General features: G+C 46.1%; 1 protein-coding gene across 13 annotated transcripts in view; it reads left to right on the top strand.

Moving 5' to 3' along the window:
• The window catches only part of ANKS1B (ankyrin repeat and sterile alpha motif domain containing 1B), a 1,021,409-nt gene that overhangs the window by 986,284 nt on the left and 13,028 nt on the right, over positions 1 to 22,097 (top strand). For all 13 annotated transcript variants that reach the window (XM_012664020.1, XM_012664018.1, XM_012664019.1 and 10 more), the window contains 2 exons: positions 2,119 to 2,256; positions 18,170 to 18,337. In XM_012664020.1, coding sequence (XP_012519474.1) covers positions 2,119 to 2,256; positions 18,170 to 18,337 — 306 coding nt within the window. The remainder of the gene's footprint in view (positions 1 to 2,118; positions 2,257 to 18,169; positions 18,338 to 22,097) is intronic.

Raw genomic sequence — 22,097 nt, forward strand, 5'->3', positions numbered from 1 at the left:
TGCATTCCTCCTAGCTTAGACTGTGGGAACAGAGGAACAAAAGTTTCTTCAGCTGTGGGGGAGGAGGCTGATTTTGGAACTTGGAGCATCACAGAAGTCAGGCCTCAATGGGAAGCTAAAAGACAGCCCTGGGCTCCTGGGGAATAGACAAGAGGGGGTTACAGAAAATTCGGGGGAGGGTCAGGAAAGACAGAGGAGGGGAGAGCTGCAAAGATACGCTTTACCTACTTTGCAATTTTGCCCAGGGCCACGATGCTGCCACACACCATTGAAAATCCTGGAGCGGCATCCTGTGAATTGGCAAGATTCAGGGAATTCAGTGCAATAGAAATCACAGGGCACTTTTCACAGGAACACTTTCCCCAGAAGTGAATCTACCTTGTGCTGGCAAAGGATCTCCAGAACACAGAGTGCCAACTTGTTAAAAGCTGGTGCCAGTGCTCTATTTCCTGTGACAGTACATCCTGGACAGGTGAGACCAAATCCACGCAGACTCCCCAGGGTAACGGCAGCCCCCAGTCCAAGCGATGGCCCAGGCTCTTCATGCCTGCTAACATTGCACCTGCAAAGACTCTGTGGATCTTCTCATTTTAACATTCATTCTAAGACTCTCTCATTCTGAATTTAGTTTTCTACTTGAAGAAGAGGATCACGGCCTTTTATGTTGAAACAGTATCTTGCAACAAAATGTTACTTGTTTATGGGATTCCAATTGCAATTTGAGTTATTTTTGACAGAGCACTGCCACGTAATGTCAACGTACAGGGCCATAGTGAAGAACGTCTTAATTTCATTTTCTTTTGTGTGTTAATTCTATAATTGCCTCCCAACCACTCAGCTTGGTAGAGTGAGGAACATGAAGTACTTGCTGGGGGTGCTGGCAGGGAAGGACATTTTGTAAGCAGTCTTAGGCATTGATGGGTGTACACAGAACACTATATTGCCAACAGGTTATTTAAGACCATGCAATTAAAAAGTAATTAGGGTAACTAAAGCATCAAGGGTTTCAGATCTGTGACAACTGCAGAAAACATAAATGGGACGTTATAAGATAAAAAAAATGATCACGCTAGTATGTAATTTTTTTCTTCTTTTTAAATATATCTGTGTATCAAAGGAATTTGCTAGCAGGATTTGCAGCCAAGATGCTCCATGGTTATTTTGTGCTTCGGGACAATGGTACTTAAACCTCTCCTCCCACCAGGGGGAGAAGGCACAAAGAGATGCTAGAGAGGAAAAGACACAGTCTCTCAAACCAGTAAGAGAGAGGTAGAGATGACGAAGGACATTGCGGGGCATCTCGAAAAGTGCTTTCTGAGCTCTGTAGTCAAACAACCCCAAATTCAATCCCAGCTCCACCACCTGCCCTGTGTAAAGCGCTTAATCTCTGAGTACCAGTTTCCTCGCCTGTAAAATAATGATGGTAACAACAGCACCATGTCAAAATTATACACAGTAGGTATAGTTAAGAAAGAGTTGTCCTATCCACAGGGCCCTGAGTCAAGCAGGGCTTCCAAAGCCTGAATATTGCAGCGTGGTGTTTTCCCTACACCTTGGCCTCCATGGACTCTTTAAGAGAGAGCACCTTGAGGTTTCCACCTGCCTGCTTCCTTCCCCACCTGCCCCTGCTCTGGGGGAGTAAAGGCAGGGCACAAGAACAGCAGGCAAGCATGGTGGTGAGGGACTTGGACAGCCTCCTGGGGCCAGAGCTGCCCCTACACAAAGGAAGTGATGGCTGATTCTTTCCAGAAAGAATAGCAGGAGGCAGTGCTGCACGTCTACAGGTGGACATGGGGAATGGAGAAACAGTAACATGCTTAGTAATTACTATTTTTTTAAAAAAGTGTCTGCCACCCAGACTGCTTCCGTGCACAGCACCTGGTGAGAACCACTGCTCCAGGATTTGACTATTTTAGGTTGTTTTTAATTAAATGAAAATATTTCTTCCAGACCTGGCATACATCTGCCTACAAATAGTGCAGTGGATTGCTTTGAATGTTGCTGGTCTAGAACAGTCTACAAAGAAGGAAAGCAACTTCTTCCCAGGTTACTTATCTTGGTTCTAAAATATGCTGGTTTGCAAAGGGAAACAATGGTCATTGATGTGATTTCTTCCAGAACATAATTGCCGAGCATGAAATTCGTAATATATCCTGTGCCGCCCAGGACCCAGAAGACCTCTCAACATTTGCTTATATTACAAAAGATTTGAAGTCCAATCACCATTACTGTCATGTGTTTACCGCCTTCGATGTGGTGAGTACCTACCCTCTCTAAACAGATTAAGTATTTTCCAAAATGTGCCCGGATTTTACTGAAAACCCAACATGTAATTAACATACTAGCTTGGCTTGTACTGAGTGTTAAGGTATACCAAGTGTATTCATTTGCCAGGGCTGCCATAACAAAATACCATGGACCTGGGCGCTTAAGCAACAGAAATTCATTTTCTCACAGTTCTGGAGGCCAGAAGTCCAAGACCAAGGTGACAGCAGGTTTGATTTCTCCTGAGGCCTGTCTCCCTGGCTTGCAGATGGCCACCTTCTCCCTGTGCCCTCATGTCTGTGTCCAAATTTCCTCTTCTTGTAAGGATACCAGTCAGGTTGGATTAGGGCTCACCCTAATACCCTCATTTTAACTTACCACTTTAAAGGCACTATCTTCAAAGACAGTCACATTCTGAGTCAGTTCAACTCATAACACCAAGTATAAAGTATTTTGACAGACAACGTTTCTGAGATTTTTCAATATTTTCACTCTTCCATTCACCTTAGAACTCCAGCCCTATGTAGTATCTCAACTGTAATTACTCGTTTACTAACTTCAGTTTTCAGATTTGAGAAATTCCTTTCTTTCTCTGACACCAAAATACAGTGAAGGTCTTCCAGCCTCCTTGTTCCTTTGGGGAGGAGCTGTCAGTTTCTCTAGTAGTACTATTGGCTTCTCTGGTAATACTAGGGCATAATAGGTGTGTTTGCCTCATATGGTATTTGTAGTTTTTTATATTGAATAGTAATCAGATTAGATACCTACAAATAATAATTGAGAACTCCAAGGTTTGTCCCTTATGCTCATTCACAAGTTAGTCTTGTAATGACAGCTCTATGGTGTTATGCCATTTATGTCTATATTTGTCATTAAGCCTAAAAAATAGTTCATATATTACAAACTTGGATAATGAAAAAAAATCCAAGAAAACTACTACTGTTCCTTGAAGATAGATATACCCTCAAGGCGGTACAAATTGCTTGAGGATATCTCTAATATAGCACATTAATAATTTACAATCAGAAGAATTTGAAAATGTCACTTTAGTTTGATTATTCTGTTCTGCTCACTGGGTTTGAAATATCCATATTTAAAGAATCAGGAAGCACATGGACTGTATTCTGGGGAGGGCAGCTCTGGTTCAATGTCATGGGTAGAAGACTGCTAGAAGCAATCTTTTCCAGTTCTGACAAACACCCATGGACCGAGGCCAGCCATAATCCAAAATTCACACCTCCTAAGGGGTGTGAGTCAGGCTCACGCTCAGAACATTTGTATCATGCTGCATGTTGCTCACCCCTTTTGGTTTTTGAAGATTGAAAATGGGAAATACAGGCTCATGGGCCTTTTAAAAAATTCCTCCTATTTGGGGAGGCATGAGGAGAACAGTGTGAAAGTAGTTACGTGGTTAACAGTCGAGACTGCAGAGCAAAGCCCTCCAAGGCTGCTCTGAATATCTCTGGATGCGTTTATTTGCACAGGAGTAAAGTGTTGATTAGAGCCTGTTTCATTCAGGGGTTTACAAGGAAGTGCCGTGTTAGGTTTCTGGTGCCTTAAATGTAACTTCCCGTTCTTATAAAGTTCAATTGTTTCTTTAAACATTCAAATTTCATTTTATCCACGTACATTTTGGTTTGTATGAAACACTTTTCTCTATGGCAGTTGTACTAGTGTCGTAGAAAGAACAGGCAGACCGAAGTTCATATCCTAAATCAGCTGCCGCCTTGCTCCCTGATCTCAGACAAGTTGTGGGACTTTTCTGAGTCCCGATTTCCTTATCTGCAAAACAGAGATGAGGGTTTCTACCTCGCAGGCTTTCGCCAGGAGTGAAATGAGAGAACATATGTAGAGTGCCTCAAACATGACAGGTGTTCAGTGTTCCTTCCTTCCCACCTCCTCCTGCTCCTTGCTTGCTGACATCAGTTGACAGCCTGACGCTTTTTCTGCTAAAAAACATAAGATAGCTTTGTCAGATGTGTATTTATCGTCCAAAGTTTTCCTACTGCTGTTGCAAAAGAATTGAAAAAGTGGAGGCCATAACTAAAACTAAAAATAGAAACAATAGAAAGAAAACATCGACTCCGTAGATTTTGCTGCCTCTATACAATGTTTGTGTTGAACATCAACATTGATATTCTGACACTTTTCAGGATGAGTTCCAGCCTTTTCCTAAGTATTGCAGCATTTCTCCCAATAAAATTGGTTTTTAAGGTAATATATAATTTGCCTTCCTAAGAGTATTAAAAGCATTTTTCTACATGCAAACTAAAAATGATACCTGTGGACTCTCTGCCCCCGTGAGTTTGTCAGCTATGTATATGTGACACCAGGATATTGAGGTGAAATGTGGGGGAAAAATAGTCAACCATTTCGTTTTATGATGAACATCATGTCCCTGATACACTAGGAAAACGTGTGGAGAATTGCTTCAACTTTCATCTTTTCATCCAGATGCTTGATTTAAGGTAGACATTTACTGGCTTAGGGTTCTCATATCAGAGCCAAAGGATTTTCATCTTACACCAATCTGCCATTTTAATCCTCTCTAGGTGAACACAGTTTGTCAAACTTCAAAAATAGTAACAAAGGCCACCAGCCCTGACCTGGGACTTTGAGCAATTTTGAAATGCAACAAGCTTTGCGTGCACTAAAAAAGGCTTCTTTGAGCATGGATTTTGTGTTCTTATATAGGGCAATTCAATATTCAGTCCAGTCTTGAAGCCCTAAAGTTCTTTTGATGCGATTCAGTCTCCTGGGCTGCCCCAAAAGGCAAAAAAAAAAAAAAAAAAAAGGTAAAGAAGACCTTATAATACCTCAAATACATGTTTAACCTTTTACCTGATGTGTGTGGATAGGTATACATTTTGATTGCAAAGTGATTGCTTCTTTGACCTTATAGATCTTTCATGAGTCACCTGTTGTAATGATGCTATCATCACATAGCATGTTTTTATCTGCTGTCATCAAGAAAATTCAGTGATGTCTAGGAAGTTTCCAGTTTATGGACAGATTTGAAATTCAGAGCATTTTCCCTGTGGTCTGAGAAGAGAGGCCCAAAGCCCTCCACAAAAGCTAGGATGTGAATTTAACACAGTTTACGTACTATGGGACATTGCCAGGCCTTGGTGATGCTCAGATGGGAGGAGGGGTAGAGTGTGTGGCACTTCTCAAGTTGGCCATGGTACCCTTTTTTTGGAGAGTACCTCACAGGGGTGGCCTTCTGCAGAACACATTTTGGGAAATGTTACATTTAATGATCTCTAAGCCTGATTCCATTGCTTAGAAACTTTGACAAATTCAGCTTGTGATATTTCTGGTTTTTGATGACAGGTAGATGAAAACAAAAAGACTAGAGCCAAATGGAGTTAGGGTTGTCAAGAAAAAAGCCAGCAGGTACCCACAAGTAGGCACCAAGCTTGCTCTGTATTTTGGAGTCTATGCTCTTGTTATCCTGAGAGCTGATTTCGATTCACATCTCTAACTTGCTACGCCTGGAACACATCTCACCCACTGTAGAACAGAAGGTTTCCCAAACTCCACCTTCTGGGCGGTGAAAACTTGGGAGAACAGTAGGGGTGAGTAGAAAAGAAGAATGTGTTATATGACTAGGAGTTGTAAGGGTCAAAAAATGGATTCAGCTCTTCTCTCCTCCACCCTTATCTGAAACAAGTCAAGGGAATTCCTCGCAGACAGGACTGCAGGAGGGGAATGGGTATCTCAGTGGCCACCAGATGCCAGAGCTGCAGTGATCTTCCCTGGAAGGCCACTAGCAGTTAGAGCTAGCTATAACCAAGGTAATCTGGAAACTATCATCTTTTATATTTTATTTACTCAGTTATTCTAGATTTCTCAGTAATAGAGGTGACATAGGTAGATCAGAAAGATTTTGATGCATTTTCTGTGGGAGTACCAGATTTGCTTTAAAAATTTGAGAACAGCCCCTCATTCAATAGTTTTAAATGTTGAAAAGGTTTTCTTTTTTTTTCTTTTTAATAGCTTAAAAGCCATGACATTGCTGCTAGACCCTTGCTAATTCTCACTTCTCTATAAAGAACATGTTTGCAGTCTCTGATATTTTTAACCATGCTCATTTTTCCCTTACTTGCAACCCCCTAATGCTGTAATCTTCAGTGTGCAGCACGTGGCATGGCTGAGACTGGCTCTGGAATATGCAGGGAATGCTGATGACATGGCGCTGGGTGGGTGGGACATGTGGGAGACAGAGCTCCCTCTGCCCTGTGCTTTCTTGGCTGACTGTGGGCCATGAGAGGATCTAAACAAGAGAAACAGAAATGACAAAATGCAGGAAAACGTGGTCAGCCGACTGTGTGATTGCATTCTGTAGTACTCTACCTACCATCAATACGTCCCAAGCGAGCCAAGGTACAGGGGAAGAAAAACATCAGAGTTGGCCCCATTGTCATGATCAGCAAGACCTACACCACCTTCCAACTTTGGCTCTGCTATGAATTTGTTTCTCAGTTTTCTCATCCGTTTCATGAAATTTAAATTCCTGAGCCCGTTCTTAAACTGTGAGATTATTTCCGTGGAGTAGTTGGAGGTTCCTGAAGAAAAGTATTTGTGGCTTATGTGGAAGAGGTTGTTCTACAAAGTGAGAACTTAAAGGTACCAAAGAATTTTGTTGTCGTTGATGTTAGTTCACCTCTGACGAGTAAATTAATATTGTACATGGAGGCAGTGTTCTCTCCCATTCTGTTTCTCCTTTTCTCCACCTGAATACAATCCTCAACCTATTTGACGGTGATAAGTGTGAAAATAAATGGTAATGTAAGAAAATGTTAAAGTGCACAGAGCCCTTAAGATGGAACTGTAACACTCTCCTGGCTGGTCTTCCACATACAGAGTAGCCACCTGCAGGTACAGTAGAAGCCAATCCTGGCCCTGTCCAGCCAGCTGAAACTCCTCAAGTCAGCTGCAGGGGGAATGCAGCTCCTAAGAGCAACAAATGGCCCTGATGGACAGTAAGCACGCCCAGCCCTGTGGTCCTTCTACACCGATACCACCACCTCTCCCCTGACCCCCGCCAAAAAAAAAAGAATAGGTAAATTAACACTGCTGGGTTTCATTTATCCATATTTCCTCTCCACAGCATAAACCACTGACAATTAACCAAACCACAAAGCCAAAGATGGGTGGATATTCAGAGATTAATAGTCTTTCTTTTTTTCTCTTATCCCTATTTTTTTTTTTTGGATGGATGTTACCAGTGCCTTAAATTGATCCCATTTTTTATAAAGTTAAAAAGAAAACAAACATTTTGAAATTTTTTTCAGTTAGATTGCTTTGCAGCATTTATACATGTATTCATTATACCAATCCCCCCCCCCACCCCCAAATAACTAACTGACAGTCAAGTGTCAACGTTCAGGGGCATGGCCTGTAGAATCAGCCTGGTTTTAACTCCCAGATCAGTACTTCTTAGCTTCATAATTTGGGCAAGAATGCCTCTAGTCTTCAGTTTCCTTATCTGTAAAGTACAGATGATAATAGTACCCATCTCCTATGGTGATTGTAAGGATTAAGGGAGGTGACACATGCCGGTTCCCAGCACATGGTGTTCAATAATCTTAGCTGCTGGGAATAGAGAGACTAGTCACAGCAGTTAGAGTGATGCTTGGATTCTTGTTGTCAGACCCTGCGTGAGGATTTACATCACAGTTTTTGGCTTTCAGAATATGCTTGCTGCTGCATCACTCCACCCCTGAAGGAAAAAAACCAAATTCCATATAAAATGCATTCCTGTATTAATTGAGTGCCCACGATGCGTCAGGCACGGGTCCCTGCTCTCCGGGAGTTCATAGTCCAGTTGGAGAAGCAGGGACACAAACAAGCAGTTACAATAAAATCATATATCCATGCGATCCTGGGGTTGTGCCAGCACCTAGCAGGGCAGCGTCACCCAGAGGAGGGACCTCTGGTTGGACGCTGAACATATAGTTTGTGTGGACATGTGGTCAGTCTGCGCGTGTGACAACTCACTCACTTTGGAATGATGAACTCGGGGCATTAGATAGGCATCTACAATAAGCAAAGAAAAAGTCGTTTATATTTATTGTGTTTACTAAACCAAGGAAACGGACATGTCCATTTGAGGAAGATTTAAACAATAAGCGTTAAAATGAAAAGATTTGAATTTCATTTCTAAAGCCTAACAAGCTAGTGAAGAGTTGACTGCAACTTCTACTAGGAACTTTTACTTTGAGGATGGGGCGAGGTTGCAATATGGCAAATCTCTCTTCTCTACCCTCTTTCCACAAATCTTAGTCAAGTAACAGGGTAAAGATGCTTCCCTTCTGCCTGGACAGGACAGCCCCTCTCAGATGGGGCTGTGAGAGGCCTGTGGTCAGCCACCTTAGGCTGTGGTTCCATGAGGACAGGTGACCACAGGCCATAAGTGCGTGACCTCCATGGAGAACCTGGAATGTTGTAAGAAAACAAGTCATGATTTAGCGAGCAGGGCATAACCTCCTGTCCTTGGGGTGAGGCAAGAAGTTAAACCTTAGAAACTACAATGTAATGCTCTGCCACCTTTAAAAATCTGGTTTTTTTAAGAACGTGTAATGGGATGGAAAAACTATTTGATATAATGTTACCTGAAAAAGCAACTTATGAAAGTGCACATAAAATATAATTTATGATTTTTAAACTCAAAGTATAAATCTAATTTTAAATTCGTATATAAGAATTCATGTAGCATATAAAATTATTTGTGTGTATATACAAATATAAAAAAAAAATACACCAAAGTATTAGCAGTAGCTATATCCCAACAGTGGAATTTTATAGGTGAATTTTATTTACTTCTTATTCTCTGTATTTTCAAAATTTTTTACAGGTACCCCTGTTATATTAATAACTAGGGAGAAAAAGTAATTTCATGACTCTTTAAGTTAGTTGAAATTAGCCCTAAAGAAGCTCTCCACATTTTGGCCAGTTGATATGTCAGTCCTGGCCCAGACAGGCATCTTAACAGAATTGCTAATATTTATTTCTAAATGCCAAAGACCTATGATGGAGCAATATTTATTTCTATAAATATAATCTATGAAGATTAATTTCTGGCTGGTACTTGAGAGAACTAACTATAGATAGAGCTAAAGAGATGTCAATGAATTCTGTGACTATGCCCAGAATATTCTGTAAGTTATTTTTGCCTCAGGACGTGGGTGAAGCAAGTTGTAGACGAGGCTTACCCCAGGTCTTAAAAAACAAGAAGTACAAGTAAAATATAGCCTAGAGAGAAATGTAGCTTCTTTCTGGAGACCCCCACTGAGAACTCAGAGAGAAAAACACTTTCCTCTGTCTTCGCCCCCCTGTGGCATTGTTTGCATTTGTGCATCAGGTGGAGACAGAAGGAAGGAATCGGCTCAGCCATGGCCATCCATATTCACTCTATTCTCATCCTTAAGGTGCGGGTCCCCTTATTTTAGGGACCTGCTAGGCAGCTTCCTCTCTTCAATTTATCCAACAAACATTCACTGGGCACCTAAAATATTTTAAGCCCTAGGGATGCAAAGTGAGATGAGACTAGAGCCCTCGAAGAGCTCAGCCACCTAGGGGGATCAGACCTGGAAAGAGAAAATCATAATAAATGCCATGCAGTAGGTAGAGCTGTGCCCAAGGTGTCATGGGACCACAGAGGAGGGGCACCCAGCGTAGCCTGGGGAGAGCAGGAAAGGGGATTCAAGGAAGGCTTCCGGAGGACGCGATGCCCGAGGTGATCTTCAAGGATGAGCAGTAATTCACTAGGCAAAGGTGGCAGATGGGAAAAGGGTGTATTATCAAGAACAAACACCGTTTTATAATAGACAAAATATTTGGCCATCTGGAATAGCTTTTGCGGGCGACTGTTGGCATGAGGACATTTTCTGAGATGAAAGGCAGCGCCTTGGTGACTGCCTTTCTGAGCACTAGCTCAGAGGGTTGTAGGGCCCTGCAGTCTGGCCTCTGGGTAAGGAGCCGCTGCTTCGCACGGCATCAACTGTACACCCATCTCTGACCTGAATCCGTAGCTGACTGGGTAAAAGACAGCATCTTCTAATCAAAGAATCCTGGAGCTCCCAGGGTGAAAAGGGACCAAAAGGTCACCTGGACCAAACCCCCTTCCTAGTGCCATCTCCTCAGTGACAGTGATGGGTGCCACAGGGACGTAGAGGATGGTGGATCTAGCCCGTGCAGGTGATCTGGGGACTTTGCTCATGGTCTCTATTCACTGACAGACACCGGTCTAGCAGACCTCCCGGGGCACTTTGTGACACCCGGGGCCTTTCCGCCCTCGGAGCCCGTGTATAGATTGTAGCCCTTCCCTTTGAACGTGTCTGCGTCTACACCCTCTTCATGGCGTGGGTGAGCCTCTGCCAACCTCAGAAGTGCCTCTGCCAACCCCTGGTGGGCCTGTAGTTTTCTGATACTATGGAACTAACACATTTGTTTCTTCATTTCCAGTCAAGAAAATATGGCTGTTGTTTAATGCTAACGGAAAGTGCTGCTGGGTAGCTCCAAATGGTCTGTCCATACAGAGCAGCTGCCCACCTGGGCCTGGAGGGCCTTTTCTCCCTGGATATCCCCTCGGCTCAGGTCCCTTCCTTCTTTGTCATATTCACTAGATGATGTGGAGCTTATGCCTGACATCCCTTGTCAGTCATTTGGGCAGTAACGGGTCCGACAAAGTAAGCCCTCGGATAAATGTTTAAGTGCACAAAGGGATGCTTTACAACATGCCTCATTCTGTGAAGGACTGAAGGCAGCCTACATGAATAGTATGATAAGCCTGAAAATGGAGATACATACACATCTGAATTAGGCTAAAAGGAAGACTAAACACAGACTAAAAGGAAGAGTCACAAGGGAAAAGTTTTAGCATCAATATGCAGCCCGCAGAGTTCTACACAGTTATTAGAGCTGAGCTCTCTCTGGCTCTAAGCTTTTAGCTGTGAGCTTCCCGGAGGTCAAGGGGAATAGAGTAATGACATGTTCCATATGTCTTTGAAAGAGAAGCAAACCCTTTCCTCTCAAAACCAAACTTCAGTGAGGCTTAGGTGTGAGAGAACGTTTTGTCCTGGGCCCTCCGAAGGGATACTGTGTCCCAGTGTCTTCGCCAGCATCCACACAGGAATCTCCAAAGCATAAGGTGGTTTCTTTGAGGGTCCCTTAAGGAAAATGGGGGCGGAACACCAGCAGGCTCAGAAGGCAACCAAGAGAGGGTGGCCCAGTGGCACGAAACACTGGCCGATCTGAAGTCAGCTCTGGGTTTTAATCCTGGCTCTGCCATTTACTAGCTATGTGAACTTGACCAAGTTAATCAGACACCGAGTTTCTCACATCCAAAGTGGGGATGATAATCCCTCCTCTATAAGGTGGTTGTGAGAGGCAGACAATCCACAGAAGGCACTTAGCCTAGTCCCTGGGGCACAGTAAGCAGTATCACATGTATTTGCCGCTGCCACTGCTTTACTATAATTATGACAACGCATAAAATATGGTTCAAGTTCACGGGCAGTTTGACCTGGTACGGGGATCAAACCTCACATAGCTACAAGAGAAGACTGACTGCATATCCATAGTTAGTGTCCACATAACATTTTTCACTTGGGATTGCTAGAAGTTGAACAGAAGTAGACAGTTGCTCTCTTTGCCTTGTACTCGGAGGAGAAGGGCTGGGGTTACAGGTTAAAGGAAGTGCTGGGTATTTTAAAGTTCAACTGAGCAGAGGAGAGAATTGACATCCAGTGTGAAAACCAAAGAAAAACAATATTCTTGGCCAAATGGGCAGGCAGCCCACTGGCACAGGGAGGTGAGCCACGCTATACCTGCAGACAGGGCCTGGGTCTCGCTGGAGAACAGCCTCTCTCAGCCAGAGAATGAAGAGACACTCGGAACCCTAAGATTATGCGTGAAGAACAAGACTATTTTGAACTCAAAGATTTTTCTCTTGTTTTTATCAAAATGGAAAGATTACTTTTTATTGTATTAGAAAAATTATTAATTCTCATTAAATCAAGTTCGAAACATACAAAGAAATATGAAGAAGAGAAAAATCATCCACAATCTCAACACTCAGTGATAACTTCTATTAACGTTTTGATATATATCTCTGTTTTCTATGCACATGTACAGATGCCATCTGTGTATGTATACGTATATTTTAACATACAGTCTTTTAATGAGTTTTTTAAATGACTCAATTTTCATTTTAAGTGGCTGCCTAGTGTTCCACTGCATGGAAAAATCCTAGTGATGTGGCAATTAATATAAATTAATTACCTGGGTAGCCAGAGCTTTTCCTAGGGGACGGATTGCCCACAATCTGTGATGCACTTTTTCTAATACCAGATTGATGAGTATGCTGGGTACAGTCTCAGTGACAAGGATGTGGGGGGACAATGGTGACATGTCCTTGTCTTTCGGTGAGCCTCTTATGGAAGTAACAAGAGACTTGGAGACTTTCACTCCCCTGCATCATTCAGTGAGCGTTTCCTGAACACTATAGATGCAGCACGGGCCAGGCACCAGGGACACAATACAGCCCCTGACACGTGGAAGGTGCTCAGTAAACATCCCTGGTGATGATAAACTGCAACCACGGCCGCCTTGAGGACAGCATAGTAAATACAAGCTGGCCTGCACGTGTGCAGTTTGCATCCCTTCATTGCAATTACGATCTATCTATCCTTCAGTTATGACGGTTCCTTAAGTTCCTCTAACGTAGCAACTCCTAATTCACAGATCAGAATCCCTGGGAAAAAGGAGAAGGGAAGAGGAGATTTGATGTGCTCCCTGGGAGGTATCCCCCATTGAACTGGGACTCCCTGCCCTGCATCCCACACAGCCGCTGCTGAGGATGGGAGTGTTGCCCGTACCCCTCACAGCATCCTCGGGCACCCAGAGATTCCGAATCCCTGTGTCGATGGTTGCTGTCACGTCACAAGGGACACCCTTTGTCCGGAGGCTGCATCTCAGCTGGTCCTGGCGTGAGACCCAGACAAATAGGCCTCCGGGTACCTTTATCCCAGCCAAGATGGGCCAGTCATTACCCAGGCACTTCATTAATTAAGTTTTCAACTTTTTTTTAACAGTTTAAAGAAGTCTTTTATTTTATCTCAAGTAGAGTTCTAAGGTGTAGTGGTCAAGACAGAGCTTGCCAGAACAACTGGATTCAGACCCTAGTTCAGCCAGGTGCTGGCTTCATGAGCAAGTGGTTTAATCTTTTTGAGCTTAATTATCTCCCGTGCAAAATGGGAATAGGAACAGACCTACAGCATAGAGCTGTTGTGGGAATTAAATGAGAGAGTCCACGGAGAGCACTTAGCATGACGTGTGGCACATGGTACATCATCAGTGTCAGCCAGTATTGCCATGAGGTTAAAATTAAATACTGTTATTAGTGATTCTCAGAACACTCCAGTAAGGAGGCTACTGCTAAGGCATCATCCCCATTTTAAGATGGAAAAAAACGAGGCTCAGAGTATGCTGTTTCCAGTAATCACCCCTCATGCCTGCACCAAACACACACACATGCCCCCAACACAATGTGCATGCACACGCTACCTTCTCTCACTGGTGGTCTATTTAAGGCAGAAAATACTTACTCAAAGCCAATTGCCACAATAAATGTTTCTCAAGAGACTTATGCTCAAAAGGACAAAGCAAGCAGGTATCTTCCTATAAGCTACACGAGGCAAGAGGAGCCAAGGTCAGGGACAGGCCAGGTTCCAGCGTGAGAGACGGACGTGAGGAAATGAACGTCAAGCTGAGTGAGTCTGAATTTATGCCCAAGGGAGGCAGTACTAGAGATGAGGGCAGATTGTGCTGACTTGAAAGGACATTCCGGCTCTGTGGCTTGAGCCAGCATGTGTGAAGGGACACCTTAGTGCTTGCTGTGCCCCTGTGGCCAGATGGGTCACAGGCATCAGCGAGCTTCCCACAGCCCAGGGTGGCTCCAGGACTGGTCTCCTGCACTGAGCTCTGCTCATCGCAGCTCTGAGGCTGGTGGTTCCTCTTCGTGCTGCCCGAACGAGGCTCCAGCCAGCCTTCGTTAGCATCGCCTGGCGTCCCTGCTATCTAGGCCAAAAGGTAGTGGCCTAAAGCTACATCCATTTTATTATGTTCATGAATCTGTAAGTCGGGGATTTGGGCTGGGCGTGGCGGTTCTGCTCAACAACACCTAGGGCCTCAGCCAGGGTGTCTCAGATGGCTGGAGACGCTGGGGCAGCTGGACCAGGGCTGTCTGTCTGGGCCTCAGGTCTCGTCCATGTGGTGTCCGCAGGAGCTCAAGTGTCTGTGACGGCTCCTCCACTCCCGAATCTTGAGCCTGGGCTGGGATGACTGGAACTGTTGCTCCTGTGCAGGTGGCCTCTCCCTGTGACTAGCTTGGACAGCCTCATAGCACAGTGATCTCAGAACGGTCAGACCTTCTACATGACTGATTCCCTCAGAGTAAGTGTTCCTCGAGACCCAGGAGGAAGCCGCAAGACGCCTCACGATCTAACCTCATGTGTCGCTTCCGCCACGTCCTTCTGGTCAAACAAGTCGGCAAAACCAATCCAGATTCAAGGAACAGACTCGACCTCTCAACAGGGGAACTCTCTGGTGAGCACAGGATGGGGAGAGCCAATGGCAGCCATCTCAGAGACAAGCTGCCCCTCGTAGGTAGGGCCAAGAGCAGTGGCTTTTGAGTCACAGATATTGGTTCCTATCACAGCTCTGTAACCTGGCTCTGTGATGTCTGGCAAGTTACTTAACCTCTCTGAGCCTCAATTGCCTCATCTATAAAATGGGGGTAATACCATGCACATGGTTGTGTAAGACTTAAATGGATAACTATAATGCTTGGCACAGTGCCTCACACCTGTGAGTTCTCACTTAATGGCAGCTAGACTGTAGTCGTAAGTAGTGATGTCGTTATTCCTCCAGCTTGTCCTGTGCATGTTCATTCATTCATTCAGCAATCATTTACTCAGCGCCTGCAGTGTGCCGGTCGCTGGCCTCCCACAGTTGCAAGGATAATCTATTGAAGGCAGAGACCAGTTGGGCTTTCAGATTTTGGGGGTGGCGTCACTGGCTCTTCAGTGCCAGTCGGCATCATTGGGGTTGGCAAGGCACTTGAAGGAGTAAGCAAGGGCTTGTCACCCGAGCCTTTCCGATATCACAATATAATTTTCAGCCTTGTCCCAATAGAATCTCCTCCTGTTGTGATAACAACTCTCCTCCCGTTTGTTTTTGTTTGTTTGTTTTTTCCTAAGACAGAGTCTCGCTCTGTCACCCGGTCTAGAGTGCAGTGGCGTCATCATAGCTCACTGCAGCCTTGAACTCCTGGGCTCAAGTGATCCTCCTGCCTCGGCCTCCCAAAGTGCTGGGATTACAGGCATGAGCCACCATGCCCAGCCCTCTCCTCCCATTTTAAACAGTGAGGATGATCACAGGAAAGGCAGGATGATAACAGGAGAGGCAGGAAAAACGAACTTGCACATGGGGCTCCCCCCAATTCAAACGTGTGTCCTCAGGCCCCGTGTTGAGCACCTGCCCCCCGCAGGCCCTGGTGTGTCGGGATGGGCGGCACAGCACTCAGTGGGCATGTCTTGGTGCCCACGGCCCCCCCTGAAACCCAGCGTCCGTCCTTCAAGCAGTAAGGCTACAGGACAGGGAGGGAAGGTCGCAGTGGCCAACTCTTTACTCTCCGTAATCATAAAAGAAGAACACTCTAAAGCACTCTAAAATAAAACGAAAGCAAGATGTCAAGGAGAACACAAGCCAAAGCAAAAGAAGCCATTTGGCAGGAAAATTTAATCCCACAGTCTGGTCTCTTTGTCTTATCTGAGCAGTTTCCTAATACCAGGAACTAATTAAAAATGAGAGGACAGAACGTCTAACCCATTCTCTTTCAAAACCTTCAGGCTTCCAGTAATGGCTGTGTGAAAAATCTCACCCGCTCAAATGAGCATCTTTGACTTTCATTTGAAGACACGGGAGCCTTATGTAGATCTCACTTTCAGGAACTTGTTTTTAGGTTAATGATAAGGAATTCACGCTCATTAAGTTCCAGCATCTAAAGGCTACATGTTACAGAATCATCGAATCTCACACCTTCGTCTTAATCCAGTTTCCCACCCGAAGCACAAATATCTATTTGTCCCCAGCAGATGGATCAACCGTCTTCCACGGTAGCAGTGAACAGGACCAAAAGCGTGCGACTTCATTCTGAGACTACAGAAGTCGGAAGCCCCGCCTGCCTGTCAGAGGGGACCCGCGCGGGCACCGAGAGGCAAAGCTGACAGTGACACGAGTGCGGAGTGTAGGCAGCGGCGAGGGCGCAGGCTGCTCCGTGCAGTGGTGGTCTGAGCTGTCTCCCCGTCCTCCTCCACTATCATTTGTTGGTGCCTTACTAATTTACTCGTCTGACTCATCGCTGGAGGCAAACACAGGCTCAGTGTTCAAGGCAGGGAAGTGCTCAGCTTGCTGTGCAAGGCGGACTATCTCCAACAAGCAGACCCTTGTCTTGTAGGGCCATTAATTCCTAACAAATACCTCAAAGGAGACAGATCCTCTGACAAACCATCTCTCAAGCTCAGAGGTGTTTCCCCCACTTGGTTCTGAGACCATGGCAACTGATCTGGCAGTGACCTGAAATCTGGTCTGTTTGGAAGCCCTGCGCCTCTTCCATGTGGCCTCAGAAGGCCACCCTGCCTCTCCTACCCCATCCTCACCTAGTGGGAATGATCGCACACACTTCTCCCCAGCAACGTGGGGATTGGGCTCCCGGCGCGCTTGATTGGGGTGGAGGTGGGCAGGAACGGAGGGGGCCTCGTTGCAGTATCAGCATAAGCAGAATGGTATTTCTATGACTTTGAGAAACCGTGAGCAGACATTCATCAGAATGAAAACCTCGGACAGATCTCACCTATTCTCAGCTAGTACAGTGACCTTAAGAATGTTCTCTGTGACCAGGATGCAGCTGCTGCTTTGATGCATGGTGACCTCAGGGTGTTGTGGAGACCCTGCCTCTTTGGGGTCAATGTCATGTTTTCTCCGTGAGAGAAGACAGGGTGGAGCTACGCTTGGAAGAGAAGGCAGAAATCAAAGATGCATATCTGGAGAAAAGAAGAGAAGAAAGCTTGAAATCATCTTGAGAGAAGGGCTGATGGAAGATCCGAAGAAAAGAACCTTTCTTCCGGGCGCTGCTTGACATGGCACTCTGGCCAGACAGAATCTCCTGTCTCTTGCTGATTTGATGATAAAATATAGAGTGGACCCACAGGGAGAGCAAAAGCCTCAAGAAATAGACGAATAATTGGCCCTGCTGGAGCACTGTTTGCACGCTGGCTGCTGCGACTGTGAGACGCCACACCAGCGTGACTAATGCCTCTCCCCTCCGCCTAAATTAGGTTTTGATTGTGTTTCGTAGATGTTCGCTGAATCACAGATGTTTGAGGTAAAAAGACCCAAACTTCTCAGGAACACCTCCCGTGGAGCGTGTGGGATCCTCACAGGCATGGCTAAGGCGCTCCCAGAACTCAGCAGAAACTCCAGAGGTAACCCCTTCCCTTCCGAGGGCGCAGAGCAAGCCAGATGCCCACGAGGGAGCTCTGACTGGAGCAGGCTCCCGGGCCGCTGGGTCCTGGGCCCTGCTCCTCGTGGGGGTCATAGGAGAGCTGGCTCCTTAGGTGGCTGCAAGCACGTGAGCCACATTGGTGAGTAATGCCTGTGTAGACCCTCGGTTGGCCCTGGAGTGTCCTATTTGCAGATTTCCGCTGAATCACTGCCGCCGCAGGGTGGAGCAGCACTCAAGGTCCTGGCTAGTTCACCCACACGGTGTTCCTCAGCCGTTCAACTCATTCTGGTCCGCTGTGTGCCGGTAGTAAGTGCTTTCTCATTTCTCTTGCAGAATTTAGCCTACGAAATCATCCTAACACTGGGACAGGCATTTGAAGTCGCTTACCAGCTAGCGCTGCAAGCAAGAAAAGGAGGGCATTCCTCCACACTTCCAGAAAGCTTTGAAAACAAACCCTCCAAACCTATCCCCAAGCCCCGCGTTAGCATTCGCAAGTCCGTGGTAAGTAGAACAGACACGGGTGTTCTAGAACCTTGAATAGGAGGGACAGGGGGCTGCCCGCCGGGCCCTGGCATGGTGTGGGTGCCGTTTAGAATCCAGGGTCTGCCCTTCCTTGTCCTTCCCTTGGCTTCTTCCTGGCATCCTTGTCTCAGCTTGGTTCCCACAAGGTCTTGGGGACCATCTCCGGGTTCACCTGGAGGCTCCAGAGAAAATTCTACTTTCTCTGTCACCTGCAGCAACCTGGTTAGGGATACTGGCAGCTGCTGCTGCTGTTCTTGGTGAATCTTACCTGAAGATTCAGGAAAGCTTGGGAACAGCGTTCCCTGAGGCTCTGGCTGCCATCTCATCGGGGGCAAAACCTCTTGCAAGCCCTTGGCCTGCAGAGGGGTCTGCAGAGGTTCAGAGTGGCAATGTCCCTGGAACCCAGCTAGAGGAAGCTAGACGCACAGGCCGCTCTGCTGTGTGCCAGGCCTGCGCCGGGGCTGGGCACTTTCTCTCCAGCAGCTGAGGCTCCCTGCTGCGTGGTGACTGTTCTGAAGGTGCAGCCCCTCCTCCTCTCATCTGCCTTCCTCCAGGAGTTTCCTCCCCTTGCCTCCCACGGGCTCTGCAGACATCCTGTCCCACCAGGCTTGCACGACTTCAAAGCGGCCTCCTCTGGTAGTAGCAATACCCAAAAGCTGGAAGGTTCCCAACCAGCCTCCCATCTGGTTTGTGCTCCGGCTGCCGTATTGCATCCTAGAAACCCTGGGACTCCCCCAGAATGCACTGCTCTCTCGCCCCCGGATCCTTCCATCTGGAGCTCTCTCCTTCCCGCTGCCCCGTCTCCATCGTCATGGGGGAAGAGCAGACATTGTTAACATTGGCAAGGAGGCACCTCCCTTTGTGACCATGTGGTTTCCTATCTGCAGTCTGTGGCCCCTATTTTGTCCTCCTTCTTGGCAACTTTGACATCCACAGGGATGTCCCCTCCAGCCTCTGGCCTCACCGCTCCTTGACAGTTTGCTTGTGGGGTCTTGCTCTCCAGCCGCAGCCATTGTGCGGTGCCGTCACTTATTACCAATGACCACGGGGAGCCACACATCCTCTGGCTGGGGTCTTTATTCACTCACCCACCCAACCCGCGGGCTCCCAGTTCGCCATCTCCACCCTGACCCAGCCCCCAACTCCAGACTCACTCGCTCACCTCCTTCTTTCACACTTCCACTTTGGTACTTAACCAGACATCTGAAGCTCAGTATGTCTGGAACAGAGTTCTTGATTTTCCCTCCAAAGTGGCTTCTCTCCGTCTTCCCCAGCCCAGCGCACAGCACAGCCACTCGCGGTGCTGCTGAGGCTGCAAGTCCACAAGCCAGCCTGGGCTCCTGTCTTCCCTCGCCTCTGCATCCAACCCATGAGCAAATCCCGTCCATGCCACCCCTAAAGCATGTCTCAGACCCGGGCGCTCTGCCCCACTATCCCCCATCACTCTTCTGATCCAAGCCACTGCCACCTCCCGCCAGCCTGCCAGGAGGGCTGCCCTCCCTGACACAGAGAGATCAGATCCTGGGCCCCATCCCCTGAGCACCAGGAGCCCCACTTCCCACCACACTCCTCTTCGATGCTCGGGCCATCCCGCTTCGTGACTCTATAATGCTCACTCCTACCCGAGGCCTTTTGCCACCTGTTCCTCCCACCCTGGAGTATTCACCCCTGATCTCTGCACGGCTGACTCCACCTTGTCATTCATTGTCAGCAACATGAGGAGGCTTTTCCTGACCACCCAGTCTGAGGTGACCACCCAGTCACCCTCCGGCACATCACCCACTTTTAATTATGGGTAGCTTTTATTAATTTTTTTTTAATTTATCACTTGTATATTATCTATCTTCCTCCACAAAAATGTAAGTTTCATGTACACAGGGACCTTGTCTGTTTTGTCACCACTGGGACCAAGCCCATAGCAGGTACTCGGCGAATATCTGTGGATGAAGACATGAGGGCCTATGGGTGGATTTAACAAATACATCTTTGAGATTAATTAGGCGGTTAAGTGCCCAGGAATTTACAGAATGTTTCTGAGATTATATTCATCCTCACGTGGGCTCGATAAATCTGTTCACGGCAGGTGTCTTTACCCTGGTGCCTCTAGACTCCTCCCAGAAGAGCACAGAGGATCAGGTGCGTAAGAGCTCATAGAATATTCATCCAGATGCCATCCAAATAGGAAAATGCAGTGACTAATACTCATCTTCTTTACCTGCCTCAAGATCCAGCCCCCTCAACTGGCGTCCATGTGCGTCAGTGCCAGGTGTTTCTTGTAAAGAAATACTCAGTGATTCCTAAGACCACGTGAAGTCCTCCCCACAGCCTTGCAGAGACACAGGCCAAACGTGGTAGAAGGCAGCGGATCCTCCAGTCCCCCAGCAGGGCAGACATGGAAACACCAAGGGAGATCCCACCCTGGGGCCCTTCCTGAGAGCTAGCGGCGCCACCGTGACCCCAGGAATGCCCTGCTGTATTTTGTATACACAGGGAGGGACTAACCCATTTCAGTTCAAGGCTCGGCCTGACTTGGGCCCTGCCTACCTCCTCCCCTCAGTGGTCTTCCCTCCTGCCCTGCCCCAACTCTGTGAACTGACCCCAAGCCCTCAAGTGGCTACTTCCCCTACCTCTAGGACTTTTAAAAATTTATATAGTTGTACATATTTTGGGGGTACATGTGATATTTTGGCACATGTATACAGTGTGTAATGATAAAATCAGGGTAATTAGGGTATCCATCTCCTCAAACATTTATCTTTTCTTTGTATCAGGAGCATTCCAGTTCTTCCCTTCTAGCTATTTTGAAATATACAACAAATTATTGTTAACTACAGTCTGCTTACTATCCTATCAAAGCAAGAACTTACTCCTTCTATCTGACGGTATATTTGTACACATTAACCAACCTCTCTTCATCCCCTCTGCCCCCACACACCCTTCTCAGCCTCTGGTAACCAACCACCAATCTACTCTCTATCTCCATGAGATCCACTGTTTTAGCTCCCATGTATGAGTGAGGACATGAGCTATTTGACTTTCTGTGTCTGGTTTATTTCACCTAACAATAATGACCTCTAGTTTCATCCATGTTGTGGCAAAGGACAGGACTTCATTCTTTTTTACGGGTGAATAATATTCCATCATGCGTGTGTGCATGCCTCTGTGTGTGTGTGTGTGTGTGTGTGTGTGTGTGTGTGTGTGTGTATACACCACATTTTCTTTATCCATTCATTCATTCATGGACACTTAAGTGTTGATTCCATATCTTGGCTATTGTGAATAAACACAGGCATACAGCTATCTCTTTGATATACTGATTTCCTTTCTTTTGGATACATACCCAGCAGTGGGATTGCTGGACCATATGGTAGTTCTATTTTTAGTTTTTTTAGGGATCTCCATACTGTTTCCATAGTGGCTATGCTAATTTACATTTCCACCAACACTGTACGAGCATTCCCCTTTCTCCACATCCTAACCGGCATCCATTAATTTTTGTCTTTTTGATAAGAGCCATTTTTATTGGAGTGAGAAGATATCTCATTGTGGTTTAATTTGCATTTCCCTGATGATTAGTGACACTGGCCATTTGTCTTCTTTTGAGAAATATCTATTCAGGTCTTTTGCCCATTTTTAATTGGATTATTTGGGTTTTTGCTATTGAGTTGTCTGAGCTCCTTAATAATTCTGGTTATTAATCCCATCTCAGATGGATGGTTTACAAATATTTTCTCCCATG

The sequence above is a fragment of the Propithecus coquereli genome, unplaced genomic scaffold, assembly GCF_000956105.1.
Source record: "Propithecus coquereli isolate 6110/MARCELLA unplaced genomic scaffold, Pcoq_1.0 Scaffold85, whole genome shotgun sequence".
Lineage (NCBI taxonomy): Eukaryota > Metazoa > Chordata > Mammalia > Primates > Indriidae > Propithecus > Propithecus coquereli.